This window comes from Mirounga leonina, unplaced genomic scaffold (genome assembly GCF_011800145.1).
Source record: "Mirounga leonina isolate KUSES-001 unplaced genomic scaffold, KU_Mleo_1.0 Mir_197, whole genome shotgun sequence".
In the NCBI taxonomy this organism is placed as follows: domain Eukaryota; kingdom Metazoa; phylum Chordata; class Mammalia; order Carnivora; family Phocidae; genus Mirounga; species Mirounga leonina.
In genome coordinates this window covers 2,283,886-2,303,868 of record NW_023270494.1, presented here as the reverse complement: position 1 = coordinate 2,303,868, position 19,983 = coordinate 2,283,886, and the positions used below count along the sequence as shown (strand labels likewise).

The 19,983-nt window shown below is 50.9% G+C and overlaps 1 protein-coding gene across 5 annotated transcripts in view; it reads left to right on the top strand.

Moving 5' to 3' along the window:
• Positions 1 to 19,983, top strand: part of RNF213 (ring finger protein 213) — a 103,129-nt gene that overhangs the window by 19,914 nt on the left and 63,232 nt on the right. For 4 of the 5 annotated variants that reach the window (XR_004683020.1, XM_035025834.1, XM_035025833.1 and 1 more), the window contains 10 exons: positions 1,060 to 1,343; positions 2,026 to 2,282; positions 4,256 to 4,453; positions 6,848 to 7,070; positions 7,586 to 7,641; positions 8,752 to 8,905; positions 11,661 to 11,831; positions 15,716 to 15,805; positions 16,484 to 16,606; positions 18,296 to 18,476. Coding sequence is in view for 4 of the 5 variants with exons in the window: in XM_035025834.1 (XP_034881725.1) it covers positions 1,060 to 1,343; positions 2,026 to 2,282; positions 4,256 to 4,453; positions 6,848 to 7,070; positions 7,586 to 7,641; positions 8,752 to 8,905; positions 11,661 to 11,831; positions 15,716 to 15,805; positions 16,484 to 16,606; positions 18,296 to 18,476 (1,737 nt within the window). In the remaining variant the exon portion in view is untranslated. The remainder of the gene's footprint in view (positions 1 to 1,059; positions 1,344 to 2,025; positions 2,283 to 4,255; positions 4,454 to 6,847; positions 7,071 to 7,585; positions 7,642 to 8,751; positions 8,906 to 11,660; positions 11,832 to 15,715; positions 15,806 to 16,483; positions 16,607 to 18,295; positions 18,477 to 19,983) is intronic. The other variant, XM_035025832.1, reaches the window with a different exon arrangement.

Here is a 19,983-nt window from a genome sequence, read left to right as displayed (position 1 = left end):
TCACCTTGCTTTCATGCCCTTTTTTGGGGTATTTTTTCTAACTTGCAGAATTTCTTTCTCTTTCTCTTTTCTCGAGTGGGTTGGAAACTTAAACATTTTATTTATTTTCTTCTGGTAGATTCTGAGAAACTGAGACCTCTGATGTCCCCCCTCCCCCCATCCCGGGGTCGAGGTTGTCCCCTTCATGGAGCCCTGGGTGGTACTCCCTCCCCCTCTGGGAAGGGGGTCTGGCCAGGCCAGGAGCTCACATGGGCCTCTGGAGGTGGGACGCAGAGAGCAGGAAAAGCAGTAATTCCCGACAGTAATTTCAAGTTCTCGCCAGGCTGGGATGGAGCAGGGGTGGGGTGAGGGGGGACCTCTGTGCAGACAGTGGGATGCACAGAGTACCCGTTCTTCCTGAGACTTGCACATTCCGATCTTTATGGCTGAGTTTATGTATTCGTGTTGCCTCTGGCTGTCTTACTGAGCCCTTGATCTTCTAATTATTTTGCAGCTGGTTTTGTTGGATTTTCTAATCAACACTCGTACCTTTGCTCCCAGTCCCAAGAGCAGGGGTGGACTCAGCCCTGGCCGTGCATCAAGGGCTCTGTCTCGTCCGTCCTGCATGGAGTGGGCGTCACAGCTCCCAGCACAGAGGAAACCAGCTCTTGTAACTTAGCAAAGTGGGGTGCTCGGCTGCTAGTGAGTGCCGTTTAGGGATGGAATTCTTAACCTTTGTGTGATCGCTTTCTAATGAACCCATGTACCGAGTGTGCTGAGCTGTCGTCTGGTTCAGTAAAGACATGTGTTGAGTATTTTCCGGCCAGTTGAATCATGGGGCCTCGGGTCCCCCTCTAATCACTGTGGGGCGGCAAGGGTCCGCGTCCTAAACGCAGCTGTGCTCCCCCATGGGACCAGCCTCCGTGTTGCTTCTCCGCCGGCGGGGCCCTGGCCCGCATGAGTGCGGTTGCTTCCCTTCCTCTGCCTCCTCCGTCCGTTGGTCCGCCTGCCGGGGAGGGGGCGGTGTCTAGGTCAGCGTGTTCAGACGGCCTACAGTGTGTTTCCTCTCTCCACTCTTAGTCTGGCACCAGTATGATGATGTGGTTCGTATGAGGTGCCCGGGGATGCTTCAGAGGATGGTGAATCCTCTGACGGACGGTATAAGGAAAGACATGGTGAAGGGGAAGCAGATCGCGGCCACCATCATGCTGGACAGCATCTTCAGCATCCTGCAGACCTGGAACGCCATCAACCTGAAGAGCTTTTTCACCCAGTTCCAGCAGTTCTATGTTGTCGTGAAAGTGCCCATGATCTACGAAGGCCAGGCACAGCCCTGGCACGCTCTGCAGTATGATGAGAAGGAGGTACTGGGTGTCAGGGGTGTCCCCCGCCACTCCCCCCTCTCTGGGCAGTCAGCACCACCCCCCTCTTCTTACCGGCAGGGGTTGTCCCGGGGAGCAGATGGGGGCAGGTGGACGTCGCCCTGCCCGTCGTGCAGGCGCTGCTGCTCGTGGATTCTCTGGCCTCCCCATTTTCTTCCTTCCCCGCCCCTCCCCCACCCCTGGTCCCACCTCCTCTCCTGGCCCCACCCCACCCCGCCCCAGTTCCCACCCCCTCATCCCCCTTGCCCTCCCACCTGGCCTCTAGGGGAGTGGAAGGAATGGGTGGAACCCTCCTTTATCACCTCTCCCACCACGTTTTGGGATGGCCCTGGCAGTGTTGAGAAGAACCTGGGGCCATTTCTGAGATGGAAGTCGGACCCTTGCAAGCATGGAGGGGCCCCTCCACCAGGCAGGGTTTCTGGACTGCACCATTGGTGGTAGTTCCCAGCAAAGGCCCACGGCCACTAGGCCTGGGAGGTGGGGGGTGCTCAGGGTTGGTTGGGGAGGGCAGGGCAGTGGGATGGCCCCTCCATGGGAGCTGTGTCCACCCCTCGGGCGCCTTGGTCCGTTGCCCAGCTGACCTGGCACTGAGGGCAGTGAAGGGGCCCCTCTCTCACCCCTAATGGCTCCAACTCCATGGTTCTGTCTTTTCTCCTGGGACCAGGTGAAGAGAAGCCTTTGGGAGTATTTGAAAAAACAAGCGGTGCCATTTCTGGAAAGAAGTGGGGGCCCTCTGCCTGAAGACAGCCCAGTGAGGAGTAAATTGAGAATGGGCCTGATTATCCTTTTTGCAGTGGAAAAATTTGACATTCCCTTATCAGAGAATGACCTGATATTGCTCTGTAGCCTTCTTTGCTTGAACAACGGTTCACCAGGTGACCTTGACAGTGACCTAAGGCACATCTTTGGAATATGTGACAGGTATTGTGTGTGTCAGATGACTTTATAGCTGTTTATAATGATGATCTGATTATACAAATGAGCGTTTGTCACAGGCTGGATGCAGACGTGCCAGGAGTCAAGTCTGCCCGTGATTTCACTCACCTGCCACTTCAGTGTCTGCCTCGCCAGCCATCTTCCTGGCACATGTTTGGTTTTTCTATCGAATAGCTTGCTTTTGAGAAGCTTTGTGTGTATCATGCCTTGCCCCTGGTGACCCAAAATGAATAAACTTTTTTTTTTTTAATTAAAAAAATAAATAAATAAAGGAGGTGGGGCACCTGGCTGGCTCAGCCGGTGGTGTGGACGATTCTTGATCTCGGGGTTGTGAGTTGGAGTGCCACGTTGGGTATAGAGATGACTTAAAAATAAAATCTTTAAATTGATTTTTTTGTTAGTTTTTTTGTTTTTGTTTTTTTAAGTAGGCTCCACACCCAACGTGGGCCTCCAACGCACAGCCCCAAGATCAAAGTCACACACTCCACTGACCGAACCAGCTAGGCGCTCCACATAAAAATGAAATCTTAAAAAAAGAAAAACAAAACAGGAGAAGTATCTTATTTGAGCCCAAGTTAAAACAGCTAACTGGGACACGCACCAAGAGGAGCATGCGTGCTCTGGGGAGGGAACACGAGGTGCAGGTGATACGTGCTTTTTACGGAAGGAGTTATAGATCATCACGACGAAGGGCATTCCAGAAAGTTATAGACTTTTTTTTTTTTAAGATTTCATTTATTTATTTGAGAGAGAGAGAGAATGAGAGACAGAGAGCATGAGAGGGGGGAGGGTCCGAGGGAGAAGCAGACTCCCTGTTGAGCAGGGAGCCCGATGCGGGACTCGATCCCGGGACTCCAGGATCACGACCTGAGCCGAAGGCAGTCGCTCAACCATCTGAGCCACCCAGGCGCCCCGAAAGTTATAGACTTTATCTTATGCGTTTAATGTGTGCAAGACTTTAATCTTATGGGAACTAGGACGTGTTTTCTCTTTTTCTTATTTTTCTGTTTGGAATGCTCCTTTTTGATTTTTTTTTTTTTAATGAAGCAGACATACCGTGTGTGCTCTGGGCAGAAACAGAGCCCGTGGGTTGAGATCATTTTGACCTTTGTAAATGTCAAAGTTTAGCTTCCCTGGGAGCCAAGGAGCAGCGCCCACAAGCACAAAAACTTGAAAATGTCCTGTATCACCCTGTGTACGTAAGGTTGCAGGGATTAGGGCTTGAAGATGGACTCTAGGGGCCCAGCCCAGGCATGCCCACGGAAGCAAGGGGGTGCTCTCCCTGGGCCTCGGCCGCAGTGCGCTGGGCCGGGTGCAGTGTGGAGGCGCCGGCCTGCCCTGAGGAGCCTCCGTTGGCCCCGATGGAGGGGCCCGCCCAGGACCCGCTGATTCAGGGCCTTCCTGCACTGTTGTCGGCAGCTGTGTGAACGGAACTAGAGGGCGGTAGGAGGCGGCCTTCCCTGAGCAGTGAGTCTTCTTAGGACAGCTGCCTCTTGGTTTTACAAACTTGAAACACTGAGTGCAACACTACATTTTTTAAGAGAGAGGAATTGGCGGCAAACGTACAGAGTGTTTTGAGCGTTTCCAAGCACCGGCGAGCATTAATATCTTGCGCCCGTAGGCAGTTTGCTGAGTGTTGTTGGCAGGCTGCCCCCCTGCACTGGCAAAGTGGCTTTCTATCTGGGTTTACTGTTCCCAGAGGGTCTGGGCCCACAGATCACATAGCCCCCCTGGGCCTCAGCTGTCGGGGGGATAGACTTTCGCTGTGGGGCTTCAGGGAAGGCACGTCCAGGGCCCGAAGCTCCGCAGGGGGTCCCATGCAACCACGCTTCTCCGGGGCTAGTCCCTCTTCTCGGCCCCCCCGCGCTCCTTCCCTCCTCCGTGTGGGTTGCTGTCAGACCCCTGGGGCAGGACCCTGGCCCTCCCCGCTCACCGTGGCTTCTCTGCTCCCTTCCCAGCTGGCGAGAGTTCTTGGTCAACTTGTGCCAACGGTGCATCGTGAAAGCAGTGGACCTCTGGGTGTTCACCCTGCCCGTCTTGCACCACTGCCTGCTGTCATCCCCTCAAGGAAGGGACTTCAGGGAGCAGTCTGAGGACACCTGGGCGGCCCTGGAAGGAATCCCCTTCTCTGAGTTTCGGGAAAGAAGGCTGGATCAGTAAGTGGTGGAGCTGCACTTCCATCTGTGAATCTCGGGGTCCTGGCTGTGCTTCAGGGACCTCCGGTGAGCCCCTGGCTGCACACGCCCCCGCTTCTAGGGCTCTTTTAAAATGACTTTTTCAACAAATGTTAAGCATACGGGAAATGTAACGGAGAACATAAAAAAGAAAACACCAGCCTGCATCCCCAGCGATAGTCGTTGTTGCTAACACTCCGGCATGCACGTTTCTGGGATTTTGTCCGAACGCAGCCTTGCGGGCACGTTAGGTGCTCGACAACGGTGGCGGAGTCTGTATTCTGTTTTCCCACGGGCTCTTTTTCACTTCACAGTACGTTGTGAGCAGCTCCGTGGTGGTAGACACGAGGCTACGTTGTTGTAACGACTGCTTACTCATTAGAACTTATTTTTCCTTAAGCAGTGACTGGCATGTGGATTATTTCTTCTTTCTGCACTCTGACTCTGTAAGCGTGCATGCTTTGACGAGCATCCTTGGTGCTTCCCTGTCCGATTCTTTCCTCGAGCTAGATCCCTGAAAGCAGGACTGCCAGGTAAAGGCTTGGCACATGGTACGTGCAAATCTTGAGGTAGTGAAGTACTCGTCTCCAGACCAGGTGAGCAAAGCTTTCTTAGAGAAGACACAGAACGCACAATCCACAAACGAAAAATGGTAAATCGAGCTTAAGGACAAAAATCAAATCAACATTAAATTAAAAATTTTAAAAAGATGAAAACTTCTGCTCAGTTGCAAGCACAATGCCCCCCGTTCACATTATCTTGTGTCAGAGAAAGGAATCCGAGTCTCACCTGCTCCCACCCCTCCACCAACTCAGTACACTCCTGCCCATAGGTTCTTAGGGATTAAAATAGCTCAGTTAAGTTATTGCTCCTTCACTGTTACTGGAAACTTTAGAAGTTAAAGCCCAGTTAAGATTATTTAGATCATTGCATATATTTTAAGGACCCTTCACTGGTGTACAAACCGTCTGGAAGAAATTCAGTTGTTGACAGTGGAGAATGGCAAGCACCAGCCTTGGTCTTAAAGACCCCGTCTTTCAGGCAGACGTGGTCTTTACTATGCCGTGAACCTTCATCCATGCGATCTTTATACCCCTGTGACTTGTGGCACCTCACTTTATTTTCCAGTGGTCATCTTCTGGGGTCTCTAGTACAGTGCCACAGAATGAACATAATTTAAAGACCTTCACTGGGCTCACTTGGACTGTTTGATCTGGAGCATTCACTCAGTCGCTCATCGAAATGCTTAATTCATAAATCATTGCAGCCAGTATGGAAAAATCATCTCAAAAAGTTAACAGCGGAGCCACCCTATGAACCAGAGGTCCCTCTTGTGGGTGTGTATCCCAAGGAAATGAAATCGGTATCTGAAAGGCATACGCACAGCCCCATGGTCTCTGCGGCTTTGGTCACAATAGCCGAGACGTGGAAACCACCGAGTGCGCATTGACCGATGAGCGGGTAACAGAGATGTGAGACACGCACCCCCCCCGTCCCCCCGCCACGGGAATATGATGTACTATGGCGCTTGTGTGGAAGCTAAAAAAGTCAAATTCACAGAGACAGAGAGTAGGATGGAGGCTGTGGGCGGAACTCGGGAGGTGTTGGTTGTTGTACAAATTTACAGCTAGAAGATGAGTAAGTTCTGGGACCCTATTGTGCGGCGTGGTGACTACAGTTAGTAATACTGTGTGATGGACTTCCAGGTTGCGGAGAGAGTAGATCTTAAATGCTGTTAGCCCAAGAGAGGAGTGGTGGTCATGTGACGTGGCGCTGGCCCTAGCTAATCCTTCCGTGAAGTGTATCAAGTCAACACATCGTACTCGTTAAGCTTACACAACATTAGATGTCAGTGATATCTCAGTAAAGCTGGAAAAAGTGCTTAAATCTTAGTGAAGGTTTCTGCGTGGTAAAATATACACATCACATAATTTGCCCTCTTACTCGTTTTCGGTGTGGACTTCAGTGGCATCCGACACACTCGTGTTGTTGGGCCTCCGCCTTCCGCCCCAGAGGTTTTTCAGATCGAAACTCTGTCCGCATTAAGCAACATCTCTGCTTCCCCTGTGCCCCCACCCCCGGGTAAGCACCATCCTACTTTCTGTCTCCGTGAATTTGTGCACGCTAGGGACCTCACGGAACTGGAGTCAGAGCGTCTGTCCTCGCACCACAGGCTGGTTTCACTCAGCATCGTGTCCTCAAGGTTCATCCACTTTGGTGAATTCTTAATATGTTATTGTTTGCTTTTCATTTGATTCAATTATTTTTAGAGTCGGAACTTTATAGGTCTCTTCTAACATGCCTGTACTTACCTTAACTCCGTCTGTGCGTGTTGACCCCACGGCTGCCCTTCTGTTCCTGTCGTCCCTTGTACAGGACACAGTTAGTTCAGCTCATGGGAAAGCAGAGCCATTTGCTGTACGTAGATGCGTGTCTGTTCCGGTCCTGGTTCAGTCTGCTGCCTCTGAGCAACTTGGTTTCCTATATGAAGAACCTCATGGACTATCTGAGTCACTTCCCAGCTTGCATCCTGGACTGCCTTCTAGGGACGTGGTATCGGCTTCAAGAGTTCACAGACGTCTTGGGCAGAACTCTGGAGGTCTGTGGTCTGTCGTCCGGAACAGGCTCTCGAGTCCTTGCTTAGCCAAAGCAGATCAGAAACTAGACATGTGGGGCCTGTGATTCCTTTTTCTCTGAAATCCTGGCAGGGTGAAGCACTTCGAAACCAGAGACATGGTGGGCCGCTGTTTCTTAGGGCTACAGGGGTGCTCTGCTTCCCATTACTCTGGGGCGGGGGACCCGGGCGTTCAGGCTGTGTGTGTGTGTGTATGTGTGTGTGTTGGGGCGGGGGTCCAGGCAGGGCCCACATAGCTGCTCTCTTCTTTCCCATTTCGTGGGGTGCAGAAAACAGTATAATCTTAAATCCTGAATTTTATTTGTGACGGATGTAAGCTTGGTTCTTGAGCACCTTAAAACTCATTTGTAGAAAGAAAAGAACCCATTGTTTTGCCTTATTTAGGTTGTTGTTTTTTGTTTTTTTTTTCCAGTTCTGTTTTCAGAAAGATGGTGGCATCATGATTAACTCTTTCCTATCTTTTCTCTTCACTGCCCCAGAACATTGAGGAAACGTTTCAAATGCTGTTGCACCTCCTGGATATTTATCAGGACAAGTAAGTAGAAATGTGAAACGCAGCCTCTGCCTTGCACGAGGTTACCCGCTGCCACTGACTGGCAGTGCCCCCTATTTGCTCTTGAAATCAGAAGATCCTCAATATATATCCCAACTCCTTTTTGAGCTATTAACATCCTGGTTTTGTTTTGTCTTGTTTTAAGGGAAAATAATAGATATCAGCTGCTAAGACTTTGGTTTATTTCCATCTAGTCTTTTTTCCTATACATTTTCTTCCACTTATTTTTTAAATGATCACCATATTGCATATTCATGCTTGTGTTCTGCATTTCTTTAATGTTGGTCTCTATGTTTTTTGCAAGTCAGGTCGGTTGAAAATAAAAATCAAACGTAGCTTTACGTAGTTATCTGAAATCATTTGCTCCTACAGATTTGTGTGACCTCTGACACCCCGAAGGGACACTATACAGCAGAATGCAGAACAACAGAAACCCACACGGGGCTGATAGGTGTTTCCTGAGATTCTCAGAGCTTTTCCCATATCACCTCCCCTGAATTTTTAGGGTGTTCAGGATGGCTGTGGGGGGCATCAGATCTGTTAATGTCAAGCCCCGGTGGCTTCGAGGCCTCTCCGGGGTCCGTCACAGAAGCACCCCCACAGTGCCTTTCTCCCCCCACCTGCCACTCTGGTCAGCTCCCGTCAGCTCGGGCCGCGTGCCAGCCAGGGAAGGCGAGACCTGGTCCCCACGCACAGTGCCCGTTCTAGCACTTTTCCCCATCCCTCCCTCCCTCCCTCCCTCCCTGGATCTTTCTGAATTTTTTTCAAATTTATGTAGTATCTTAATCTTCAGTGATACACATCCCTAGCTTCTTTTTTTCAAATAAGGGGCTACACTTGGGAATAGTGTCACTTGCTTTTGTTAAAACAGTTCAGACCATGGAGACAAACCAGAAGGACTTTGTTTCTTTTTTATCTTGGTCCTAAGTTCAGGATCTATTGAAATGTTCCCAGTGTTAGTGTGTATGGGATCAGAACCATGCCTTACTCGTAGGCATTTTGAAGGGAAGGAGCTTGTCAGGGATCATGGGTACTGTTTTCTCACGTCTCCCAAATGACTTCAATGATCTCTCTTAACTCTTTGTGGGGTAGGATTCTTGAGGAGCCCTTGATAGAGTCCTACTTGACTGTGTGCCTGAGACTTCATGAAACTGTCTGCAGAATCACAAAAGACCAAAAGTTTTACGAGCTGCCTGCCTTATCTGCTGAGATTGTTTGCAGAATTATTACACTTAAGCCTCTAGTGGTAAGTGGAACATACACACCACGTCGCACCCGCAGTAAGTATGGAATTTCAAGTGGACTCAATTCAGAACGGAGATCTGCTGGTTTCTAGGATTGCTAAAGGGACACAGAGTGGCTGATTCTGTCCTCAGACATTTGCTGGGCACCTGCCCCACGCCCGGCTCTGTTCTGTGCATTGAGAATGTTTTGGTGAGCGAGTCTGCACGCTTGCCCTCCTAGGGCTTCTGTTGGAGGCAGAGAGGCAGTGCAGGGGTCAAAGTACAGAACATCAGATGAATGGGTTAATTAAAGAGCAGTGCAGGTGGCTGGGAAGTCAGGCAAGGGACCCACAAGGTGTACCCGAAATGCGTGTCCCTGCGTGGTCGTTCCCATGTGACCTCATTTCCTGCACCCTGTTCCTTACATGCAGCAGCCGAGTCCACCCGTCCCAAGTGCACACCTCAGGGCCTTCCACGCGGGTGCACGCCCTTGTGCTGCCTCCCGAATCAAGCTGTAGGGAGAGCCCGGTGCCCTGTGCCCTCTCCCTCCACTCCCTCCGCATGCCTCCCAGAGGGAACCGCCTTCTGTCTCCTACCGCCGAACCTGAGTTTTGCCTGTCTTTGAGCTTCCTGTGTTTTGTGTCTGCTTGCTTCACCCAACGCTGTGTCTCTCAGACTCACGCCCATTGCTGCTCACGGCAGGATTGGCTTCTTGTTTTGTACTCTTTGCACGCTTGAGTTTATGGGCTTCAATTTGAAGACGATAGGAGATTTTACATTTATACTGACCAGTTTTTTTGTTAACTGTATTGCGATTCAGAACTGGGATGTTAGTGATAGAAAAGAATTCAGTGTATGTTTTAACTTTATTCCTTTCACTTTTTCTTCTTTAAAATACAAAAGACACATTTTTAAGCTAACTGTTATTGGTAAGGTGATTGCTTTTTATGAAGCAAGTGTCATTTAAACCATCACAGGCAGGTGCCCACTTCCAAATAAGCTGTGTTTAGGAAATTTGTCAGTTTTCTAGGGTATATTTTCCTGCAGAAAAAAAGTCTTAAATGTGGGTTGGAACCCCAGACCAGTGTAATCTACATCATGGTAAAAATACTCTATCTGTGCCATAAAAACAAAAAGGTTTGCAAAACTACAATTCAACAAAAGCGTATGATGAGTTTTCAACCAACTTCTGGATGGGTCCTGACACAGAGGGTTAACTGGATTGGCAGGACACCAGATGGAGAAAAGCAAGAAGCACACATGTGAGCCTTCCAGCTTAGATTCTCAGGCTTGGGCTGTTCACTTCTTGCCTGTCTCTGCCTGGCCCTGTGCTGGGTGCAGGGGACACCAGGATGGGGGTGACAAAGGCCCTCCTCGCAGCAAGGTCTCTGTGGGGGGGCACCCAGTGAACACGTAACTGCAACACGGGGGACAGACAGTAAGCTGGAGTCGATAAGGTGCCCTGAGAACCGACGGCAGGGCTTGCATTCCTATGAAGAGGACACAGCCCTCACCAGGTCAGGGAGGAGGAATGTCACCGCTCCTGAGGGCCTGCAAGGAACGGAGTGTGGCAGGAAAGGAGCCAGGTCCAGACAAGGCCAGATCACAGGGAAGGCACACCATGCTGAAGCTTCTGGATTATTCTAGAAAGTGCTGTGCCATTTGGGGATTTAAAACAAGGGCTGAGATGCCCAATTTTCAGCTGAGAACCATCGCCACCTCTTGCCATCCACTGATCTGGCATGCTGGCCAGGCACACCTCCACCCACCCTCCCAAGCATCTGGCGCCCTCCTCATCTTTAGGGACAGAGCCTCCTCCTGCCCCAGGCTGGGTTCCGTCCCCTTCGTGTGCCTTGGGAATACCTCGTACTTTCCCTACTTGGCACCTACTGTGGTTAATGCCTGTCTGTCTGTCTGTGGGTGGTTGCCCGCTCCCCCGCAGCATCAGCATCTGCTGGGCCACCAGGCAGGAGGGAGGGCGCATGGTGGTTCTCAGGGAGTGTCCCTGGAGGGAGAAGTGGCAGCAGATCCCGTTGTGGGTCCTGACACTTCTAACTTGTGGGACTCCATTGAAGAACACATGCTAGCACAGAGCTGGGAAGACCCTCCCAGGGCCTCAGGGAGCAGCTGCCGCTGAGGTGGGGGTTCTGACACCCGCACTCATGCAACTGTGCTTCTGCCGCGGAGGGGAGGCATTGCCAGATGCCGTGGCCCCAGGGAACACGGATCTTCCAGAGGGAGAGAGGGAGTAGGGGAAGCCTCATGGGAAGAAAGCATGGACGGGAGGGGCCTTGGGTTTACCTCTGGCCCACGGCGGGCTGTTTCTGTGGCCGAGGAGCAGGGGTTTGCATGACACACTAGAAGCGGGGGGTGTCTCTGAGCTGCTGGAGGCTCTGTGATTGGGGCGCATCCTCTCCCAGCCAGTCTGGAGAAGGTGGGTGGGCGTGGCCTGGGCTGGCATGATCTGCTCGTTGGTAAGGCTGGGTCCCCTGTGCTGTCACTGTGCTGGGGCGGTTCATGGGGGTGGAGTGCTTGTCCTTCCCACCCCTCCCCCACTTTGCCTGAGCTGTCAGCTCCCAGAGCGAACCCAGAGTCCAGGAAAATTGAAGCGCCTTGAAATGCAGGCCCTGGTGAGGCGGGTGTCCCGAACGCACTCGTGTGACTCAGAGGTTGCTGTTCTCGAGTGCCTGCTGTGGATCGAGAAGGGAGAGTGGTGTCTCCAGCACAGCCTGAGTCACAGCTCGGGGACCATTACACGCCCCCTCTCTCCTGCTGCAGCAGGATTCAGCCGAAGGGCCGAGAAAGGAAGCCGGGAAGATTTCTGTGCAAACAGTGTTCCAGTGGACAGTCACCCGGACAAGAGCTTGGCTTCAGGACATTTTCCGGGAGAGCATCTTTTGTTACTTCTACTTGTCACCTGTCATGTTCAGATACCAGGAGGAAATCAAGGTAAGCTCTGCTGGGCCGAGATGCAGGCCAAAGGGGTCCGAGCAGGGATGCAACGTGCTGGCCCTGGGCTGGTGCTCCATCCGCAGGATCGGAGAGCCCAGTGCTGGTCGTGCTGCTCACAGGCCCCCATGACGGGCCTCGTGGAAAGTGCAGGGACACGGGGCCTTCGGGCTCTGTTTGAGCGAGGAGGGTGGGAGGTAGCTATGGCTGGAAATGTCAGGAAACAGTGGAGGCAAGAGGTACTTGAAGGGGAAACTGGGCAGAAGGGTTTCTGATGTCAGAGAGGGAAATAAGCCTCAGAAAGGCTGGGAGGTTTCCAGAACGAGGCTGGATGAGGTGTGGGAGGACGGGCCACTGTGGGGTCTGGCCCATGGGGGTCACCTAAGCGAGAGCGGACGAGTTGCTCAGAGACAGAGGGGTGGGAAAAGGGATGTGCTGAAGGCTGGGGTTTTTTTTACGTCCTCTCCTGTTTTTTATCCTAATGCCTTAATGTCTTCTTCCTACTTCCTACAAGTTATGAGGGGTCTACCACTTGAGCTTGCAGGGTGTTGGGGAGACCACGGAACCCACTTAAAATGATCTCCATGCTTGACATGAGATTTTTGGCAATCCTGTCAATGTGCCACGTGACCCCTCTGGCTTTATGGGACTGGGTTAGGTCCTGCAGGGTTGTCTACACATCCTGTCCGTTTCCTTTCTTGTTACCCCCCAAAACTATAGAGGTAACTACCACTGAGGAAAATGCCCAAAAGGAAAACATTGGCCAAGAAAAGCATATGATCCTCAGAGGCTGCAGGTTCTCCTGGCTGGTGGCCAGCGAGTCAGCGGTGTGTATGCAGCTGGTTCCGTACTTCCATCCTGGAGCGACCCGTGGTTGTCCTTCCCGCGTCTCCCTGGGGTGATGCAACTAGTATCTGGCTCACGGCTCATTTCCAGATTCTCCTCAGTCTCCTAATCAGACCTAGCCTCTACGTCAGTGCCCGTTTCCCATCAAGATAGAAAGTGGCTGCACATGTTGGTCCCTCGCATAGAATAGACTAGAATATGGGCAAAAAAAGAGCCCCCAAAAGGATAGAAAGTTGCAAATTTTAGCTTGTGACTCTTTTTTTTTTTTTTTTTAAAGATTTATTTATTTATTTGAGAGAGCGAGAATGAGAGGGGTTAGGGTCAGAGGGAGAAGCAGACTCCCCGCTGAGCAGGGAGCCCGATGTGGGACTCGATCCCGGGACTCCAGGATCATGACCTGAGCCGAAGGCAGTTGCTCAACCAACTGAGCCACCCAGGCGCCCTCAGCTTGTGACTCTTAAGCATCAGAAAAGTCTTCTGTAATTGCTCTGTGAAATTTCAGACTAAGACTTAAATCCCACCGAAACAAAACGATTGAATTATTGAGTTATAATTGCCGAGTTACTAAATGTTATTTCAAGATTTCAAATGGTATAATCCCCCAAACATTAAGAATGAGTTCAGGATGGCTTTTGGTCCATTGACACGAGAGGATGATTTTCAGTTAAATGCAGTAGTAATGGTGAAATGATAATGTTAATTAAAATGTCACTGAGCGTCCCCTCTGAGGCTGGTGCTGCTGTCACCCGTCTCGTGGAGGAGGCAGCCACGGTTTGGGGAGATGGGGCAAACCCAGCCATGTTCTTGAAGACTGTTAGCTAGCGCTAGGACAGAGCTGTGGAAAGGGAGAGGAGCAACCCAGCCAAATGGCTCATTTTACCAGGTTTCAACAGGATATCACCTTCCAGGGACACTTTAACGGGATGGTCATCAAATCACACCGCTGAGACCGTACAGGAACAGGGCTGATGACCCTTGCTATATCTCAGACTTGCCACTTCTCCCCATGGAGGGGAAAAGATCATGAATCCAAACTTCGCGGTTGGTGGTGGAACAGACATAGTACTTCTGGAGCGATCTGTGTGTCCTGTTAAGACTGAGCAAATAGCACAGGAGTCAACACTGTTGGGAGCCGGAGTTCTTTCTCACCGTGGGGAAGGGAGATGCGGCAAAGGGCAGGGGGCCAGCGGTGTTGGTGTGAACTCATGACCCAGAAAGCTGTAGTGGCTCCCAGCTCTCTCCACTGAAAGGCCTAGAAATCAGGACAGCCAGGCCCGGGAGCACAGTGGGAGCGCCAGGCATGGTTGCTAAATATCAGCCCCACGAAGAAGCCTGTGCTTCTGGAAGGACAGCAGGTTCCAGACGCAGCAGGAAGAGTGCAGCGCCAGCCTGGGGCCAGTGGTGGGAACTGGAGTGATGGCGGGCTGGCATCCTAGAGTGGACCCTGGGATGGAGACGAGCTGTGTCCGTAGCTCACGGTGCTCTAGCAGTGCCCGTTCCCTAGCTTCGATAGCCCTACTGAGGCTCTTCGATAGCCCTACTGAGGCCAAGGAAGGCATGAACTTCGGGGGAAGTTGGGTTGAGCATACATGCGAACCGTCTTATCTCTGCAGGATTTCTATAAATTGGAAGTTATCCCACATGTTTAAAAAAGGACACAGAAGCTAGTCTGAAGGACAGTTAGCCAAATCTAGGACAATTTGATCATCCAAATGAGTAACACCATTACTGGATTACAAGTCATTGATACTTGTTTATAGAAAAAAAGGAGGGGGGGAGAGAAAGGAAAGCTGCTTTTTTTTTTTTTTTTTAAGCAGTCTCCATGTCCAGTGTGGAGCCTGACTCAGACCTCGATCTCATGACCCTGAGATCATGACCTGAGCCAAAATCAAGGGCCAGATGCTTAAATGACTGTCCTTTTTTTTTTTTTTTTTTTTTTAATGAAGAATGCAGCTGGCTGGCTCAGTCCATAGAGTGAGTCTCTACCTCAGAGTCATGAGTTTAAGCCCCACATTGGGCGTGGAGCCTACTTAAAAAAAACAAAAGAAAACAAAAAACACCCTTCATTCTGTAACACGGCAGGAGTAATGGACTTAGGCAAGATTCCTCCATGGGTGAACTCAGTGCATAGGAGTGTGAAGGAGCAGGATATCCAGCGTAGCCTGCCACAGATGACCATTTAATGCAAAGGAGAAAAGGAGAAGAGAAATCCGGCAGCCCTGGCCGTCAGCCCTGACGGGACAGGGGTCTCATGGCCTCCTTCTGCACGTCTCTGATGCGACAGCACTCCCAAGGTCTCAGGCGAGCTGTGGGAAGGTGCTGACTCTCGACCCTGCCTGACCTACAAAAATACATTTTCAGTATGGCTCAACTTCATAGTGCTCCTGCACAAAAAAATCAAATCTGGATCTCCTCCCGGGAGAATTATGAGCCAGATCAGGTCGAGAGACAGTCTACAGGACAGCAGAGTGTGGACAGCACCCCCATCAGAGAACTGGGTCCCACTGACATGAAGTGCCCTGAGTGTGGCACATGGATCGTGATCGTGCAGCAGAAGGGCCACGGTGTTCGGAGATGCCTGCCCGAGTCTTTCAGGGCCACATGGCGTGGTACCTGCACCTCTCCTCTTCAAGTGGTTCTGCAGAGGAAGCGCTTCTTACAGAGAGAGCACAAGAGAGGAAGTAGCTGTTGAGTATTAGCACCTGGGGAATCCAGCTGAAGAAATATGGGTGTCATTGGGCCATTCTTGTAACTGTTTTTGTATGTCCGAAGGTTTTTGAAATACAGCAAGGGAGAGAAATACTTCCAGAATAAAAACCAGTTACACGGTAGAAGGACCCTCCTGGTTGCCCTTCCTTCTCAAAGGCTGGGGTGGGTGGCTCTGACTCGCCACCGACACAGCTCACCAGGGACAAAGACAGGCTCAAAACCCAGGTGCCCGTCGCCCCTGGAACTGCCATAATAGTCTTTCCTTTTTCAGAGAATTCATCATGGCACTTAGTTGTCATGTGGCTGTCACTGACATGTGGGCTTTGCAGGTCTGGAGACGGCTGGCGGAAATAAGCTTCCCCGTGGAGTATGGCTGGAAGGAGTTCTTGATGGGGGACTTGGAAGAGAGAATCAAACAGGTACCAGAAGTCAGGATGTTCTTTTCAGGGGGCATTTTGATGAAGCCAGACCATCTGTAACAACCTACAGATAGAACGGTGCATTTGAATGGATAGCCCTAGTGTGCGCAGGGCATTGGGTCAGTATGACCTTGCATTTTTGATCCGTCTTTGACCAAAGATGATATTCCAGCGAAGAAGAAGGGAACGGGGTCTTGCCACCAGGGAAACCCTAGGTATGGGGAGTAAAGCCCCCCCATATGCAGTGGCTTGTTGGTGACAGAAGCCTTAACCCGGTGACAAATGAGGAAACAAGTGTTCTTCGTTTTTAGTTAAAGCTTGTGACCCTAGGAAAATTAGGGTTTGTTTTTACATGATAGGCAATGTTTATATGTAACTATTAAATGATGCTTTTTAGAGAAGTAGAAACAAGGGGAAATCACTTATTTTTCAAAATTTACCTGTTTTTGCAAGCTGCGGGGCCAGGCGCTTTTTCTGCAGGGTAGGAAGGGAGACTCTGAACTGGGAGTCTTGTTTGTGTCATGGCTACAGTTAGAGGGGCCCCGCGGGGCACACGGTCAGTGCGGGTGGAAGGTGGAATAATGGGGACCCGCTGCAGTGTGGGGAAAGTAGAGAATAATGTTCTTACTGCCCAGAGTGTTACGAGTGCAGCCCCCAAAGCGCTCACTGTTCTCGCAGGAGAAGCCTCTCGTCCAGATCTCCGCCTTCTGCAGCCCCCACTGGGATGCCACGGGCCTAGAGGACAGCGTGTCGAAATGCTTCGAGAAGTGTGTCATTGAAGCAGTGAGCTCAGCCTGCCGGGTGAGCCACCCCTCTCGCCCGGGGACGCGTCTGGGTTCCCCGCGGTCTTGACATCCCGAGCTGGGGGCCGGGTGCTGAGCCCCGCTGGTCCTGGGCCCCGCTGCCAGCGCGGGCATGGGCGCGGAGCATCCGCCTCCCGGCCTAGGGGAAGGGTTCTGCAGGTCGGTGTCCCCGACGGCCTCCCTGAGATGCCGCCCAGCTTGCTGCTGGTACAGGTGCCGCGCCGTCAGCCCCAGCCGCTCGCGGGTGAGCTCGGAGGGCGAGCGGGTCACTGCTGCGGGCCTGGGTTACCGCCGGCGGCGTGCGGTGGAACCCTCCACAGGCCGGCGGAACATTTACGGAGGAGAATGGACGAAGTTGAAAAGATTCTGTCGACTCACTTGGGGGGGGGGGGTCTTCTCGCAAAGCGGGAAGTGATTCTGCCGCACACACGGCCTCTTAGGAACAGCCTCGGGCTCTAGGGTTTTCTGTACGTGAGATCCCGTCATAGCTGCTGGGAGTAGTTTTACTTCTTCCTCTCCGACCCGGATGATCCTGGTGCGTCTGTATCTTGTTCTTGTTAATTGGTCTGATTCGAAGCCCCGGGGCAGACGTCCTCGTGTGGCTCCCCATCTCCAGAGGATGCCCTCGGTCCTTCACCCTGAGCGCGTCGTTGGTTAGCCGGGGGCTTTCCGCACGAGCCTTTCGTCAGGTCGAGGATGCTCCTCCTGTTCCTGCTTCATTGGGAGATTTATCCCAGATGGCATGGGATGTTGTGTGGAAGGTTTCTGCGTCGCCGGAGACGAGCCTGTGATTTCCCCCCCTTTTCCCTAGATACGATGTATCACGCTAACAAAGTCTTTTTTTTTTTTTTTTTTAAGATTTTGTTTATTCATTTCCGAGAGAGAGAGAAAGAGAGAGAGAGTACGAGCAGGGGCAGAGGGAGAGGGAGAAGCAGGCTTCCCGCGGAGCAGGGAGCCCCATGTGGGGCTCGATCCCAAGACCCCGGGATCACAACCTGAGCCGAAGGCAGACTCGTAATGACTGAGCCTCCCGCGGCCCCATGTTAACAAATTCTTTATGTTAAACCAACCTTGCCTCCTGGGGATAAATCCCACTTGGTCACGGTGTATGATCCTCCTTATACGTATCTCTTATAAACTAACCCTATTTTTTTTTTACAAGCTACCAAAACTTTTTGTACAAACTTTGAACCTAAAGAAGGGGGAGGACATTTTATCTCTTGGTGGAGAATTGAAACATATGTGCTGTGTGTAGGCAGGCTTTAAAAGAATGACAGTTTAGAGTTATGTGTACCAATGGTTTACACATATTATTATGGTTGGTGTTTTTCATGGTAAGTCCAGGAAAAACATAGAAAGTGACGGTGAGCCAGAAGGAGAGGGGCTGTGGCCTGCAGGCGCGTCTGTGTGTGTCTTTGCGCGCCTGTTTCCACATCTGTGTGTGTGTGAGTTCACATCTCCATGTCTCTGCTACCCGTCACATATGAGGAATCAACACACAGGGAAACGGGAATGTCTTGGAAAAAGTGAAGTATTTTATTCTCTTGCTTTTTTTTGAGACTCTGTTAAACTATTCACAAAGGATTTCTGGAGTGCTATTGGATGAGAGATTTATTATGTTATTCAAAAGCAAACCAATAAAAAAAAACCCTCCTCCATCTCTCTCTCTTTGTTCATTATCTTATAGTCTCAGACCAGTATTCTTGAGAGAATCTCTTCTCATGACCTGCGGAAATTCGGCACTCTTGTGTCGGCTGTGATCACTAAGTCCTGGCCGAGAAACAACGGGGAGGCCGTGGATGACCTGGATGAGGTTTTAAAGCACCTGCTCACATGGCCGGACATCAAGCATCTCTTCAGGTTGTGCGGTACGTCTGTGTGGGGTGCTGGGAACGCTTGCTCTGTCTGCTTGTGTCTGCCCGACCCCCGGGGTAGGGGAGCAGACTATGACCTGGTACTTCATTAGGATGTGTTGATGTTCGACAAAGGAAGCAGACCTGATGGAGGGACCCAGGGGGATTCAGAATATCCTACACTGTGAATAAGAACTAACCCCAGGGGTGCCTGGGTGGCTCAGTCATTAGGCATCTGCCTTCGGCTCAGGTCATGATCTCAGGGTCCTGGGATCGAGCCCCACGTCTCGGGCTCCCTGCTCAGCAAGGAGTCTGCTTCTCCCTCCCCCTCTCCCCCTGCTTGTGTTCCCTCTCTTGCTGTCTCACTCTGTGTCAAATAAATAAATAAAATAAACCTTTGAAAAAAAACCCCACTAACCCCAAAAGTCACCCTTCTCTGAATGCTGGCCATGCCCCAGCTACCGTGCCAACATAGGTTCCCTGACACAGTCCTGGAAGATCCCTGTTCTTCAGATGGGGGTGTAATGTGACTTACCCAAGGTCTCAGGGATAAGCATCAAGGACTAAAATTCAAACCCACGTGTGTCTGGCTGGAGAAACCCCTCTGTTAGTCTGGGATCAGCATCAATGTCCGATCCTATATTGTCGACTTTTGACCAAAGACTAAGTACCATCTGTTTCTTCCGCCCCCACCCCCGCACCACCTGAGTATTTTGTGATCAAAGAGGGGGAGATATGTTTTGCCCCCAAAACATCACATTACAGTTTGTAAGTCGTCAGATTCAGATTTAGGGGGAAAGCACTGGATTTAGAACTAAAAATCCCAGTGAGATGATTTTGGAGTCTCTGTTCCATCAGATGACAGGGACAGCCAAAAAAAAGCTGAGTTCCTTGCATGTGGGTGTGGTAGGGATAAAGTAAGATCATGGATGTGGGATTTTAATGTACATTATTGAAAGCTACTCACTTGAAAAGATTACATTTGTGTTTTTTAAAATTAACAGACACTTTTTGAGCAGCTGTAAATTTACAGGAAAATTAAGCAGAATGTACAGAGTTCACATATTTGTACCTCCCTGCCCCCGACACACAGTTTTTCTTGCTATTAATGTCTTTTTTTTTTATGATTTATTTTATTTTATTTTTTTATTTATTTGAGAGAGAGAAAATGAGAGACAGAGAGCATGAGAGGGAGGAGGGTCAGAGGGAGAAGCAGACTCCCTGCCGAGCAGGGAGCCCGATGCGGGACTCGATCCCGGGACTCCAGGATCATGACCTGAGCCGAAGGCAGTCGCTTAACCAACTGAGCCACCCAGGCGCCCCGCTATTAATGTCTTAATGTGGTGTGGGACATTGGTTATAACTGAGGAGCCAATATGGACACAATTATTAACTGAAGTCCACAGTTTGCGTTAGGGTTCACGGTTGGTGTTGTACACTCCGTGGGTTTGGACAAATGTACAATGTGTGTCCACCAGTAGGATATCCTACAGAATAGTCTCACTGCCCTAAAAATGCCCCG